This window comes from Eimeria tenella, genomic scaffold (assembly GCF_000499545.2).
Source record: "Eimeria tenella Houghton genomic scaffold, Eth_scaff2762, whole genome shotgun sequence".
Lineage (NCBI taxonomy): Eukaryota > Apicomplexa > Conoidasida > Eucoccidiorida > Eimeriidae > Eimeria > Eimeria tenella.
In genome coordinates this window covers 1,070-1,619 of record NW_013542638.1, presented here as the reverse complement: position 1 = coordinate 1,619, position 550 = coordinate 1,070, and the positions used below count along the sequence as shown (strand labels likewise).

Below are 550 nucleotides of genomic sequence, written 5' to 3'. Positions count from 1 at the left end.
GCCCGCCTCGGCACCGCCCGCACTGCAGCAGCAGCAGCAGCAGCAGCAGCAGCGGATGCAGACGCAGCAGCGGATGCAGACGCAGCGGCGGACTCGGCCTCGGCGGCGGGAGACGCAGGAGGTGCAGCAGCAGCAGGTGCAGCAGCAGCAGGTGCAGCAGCAGCAGCAGCAGCAGCAGGGGAAATGGTTCGCTTTGCAGTTCCTGCGGAGCTGCGGGAGTCCGGGGGTTTGCTGTCGCTGCTGCTGCAGCTGCAGCTGCTGCTGCAGGTGGAAGACGAAGCAGCATTTGTGGCTTTCGCGCTGCGGGCGCTGCAGCAGCAGCAGGAGACAGTGGTCGCGCTGCAGGGCACCGTGTCTTTGCTGCTGCAGTCGCCGCTGGGGCTGCTGCAGCTGCAGGGCCTCCAGCTGCAGCAAACTGTCTCCTTTGGGGCCCTCGGGGGGGCCCTGGGGGCCCTCTCGGGGGCCCTTAGGGTACTGTCTTTTGTGCCCGGAGACACAGAGGAGGGGCCCCCCGGTTTTCGGGACAGTTTGGCCTTCACAGTGGACCTGC

The 550-nt window shown here is 67.8% G+C and overlaps 1 protein-coding gene across 1 annotated transcript in view; it reads left to right on the top strand.

The window, feature by feature from the left end:
• The window catches only part of ETH_00043605 (uncharacterized protein), a gene marked incomplete at both ends in the record, with an annotated part of 3,012 nt that overhangs the window by 2,259 nt on the left and 203 nt on the right, over positions 1 to 550 (top strand). Inside the window, 2 exons of the mRNA XM_013375407.1 lie at positions 3 to 151; positions 250 to 550. Of these exons, the coding sequence (XP_013230861.1) occupies positions 3 to 151; positions 250 to 550 (450 nt within the window). The remainder of the gene's footprint in view (positions 1 to 2; positions 152 to 249) is intronic.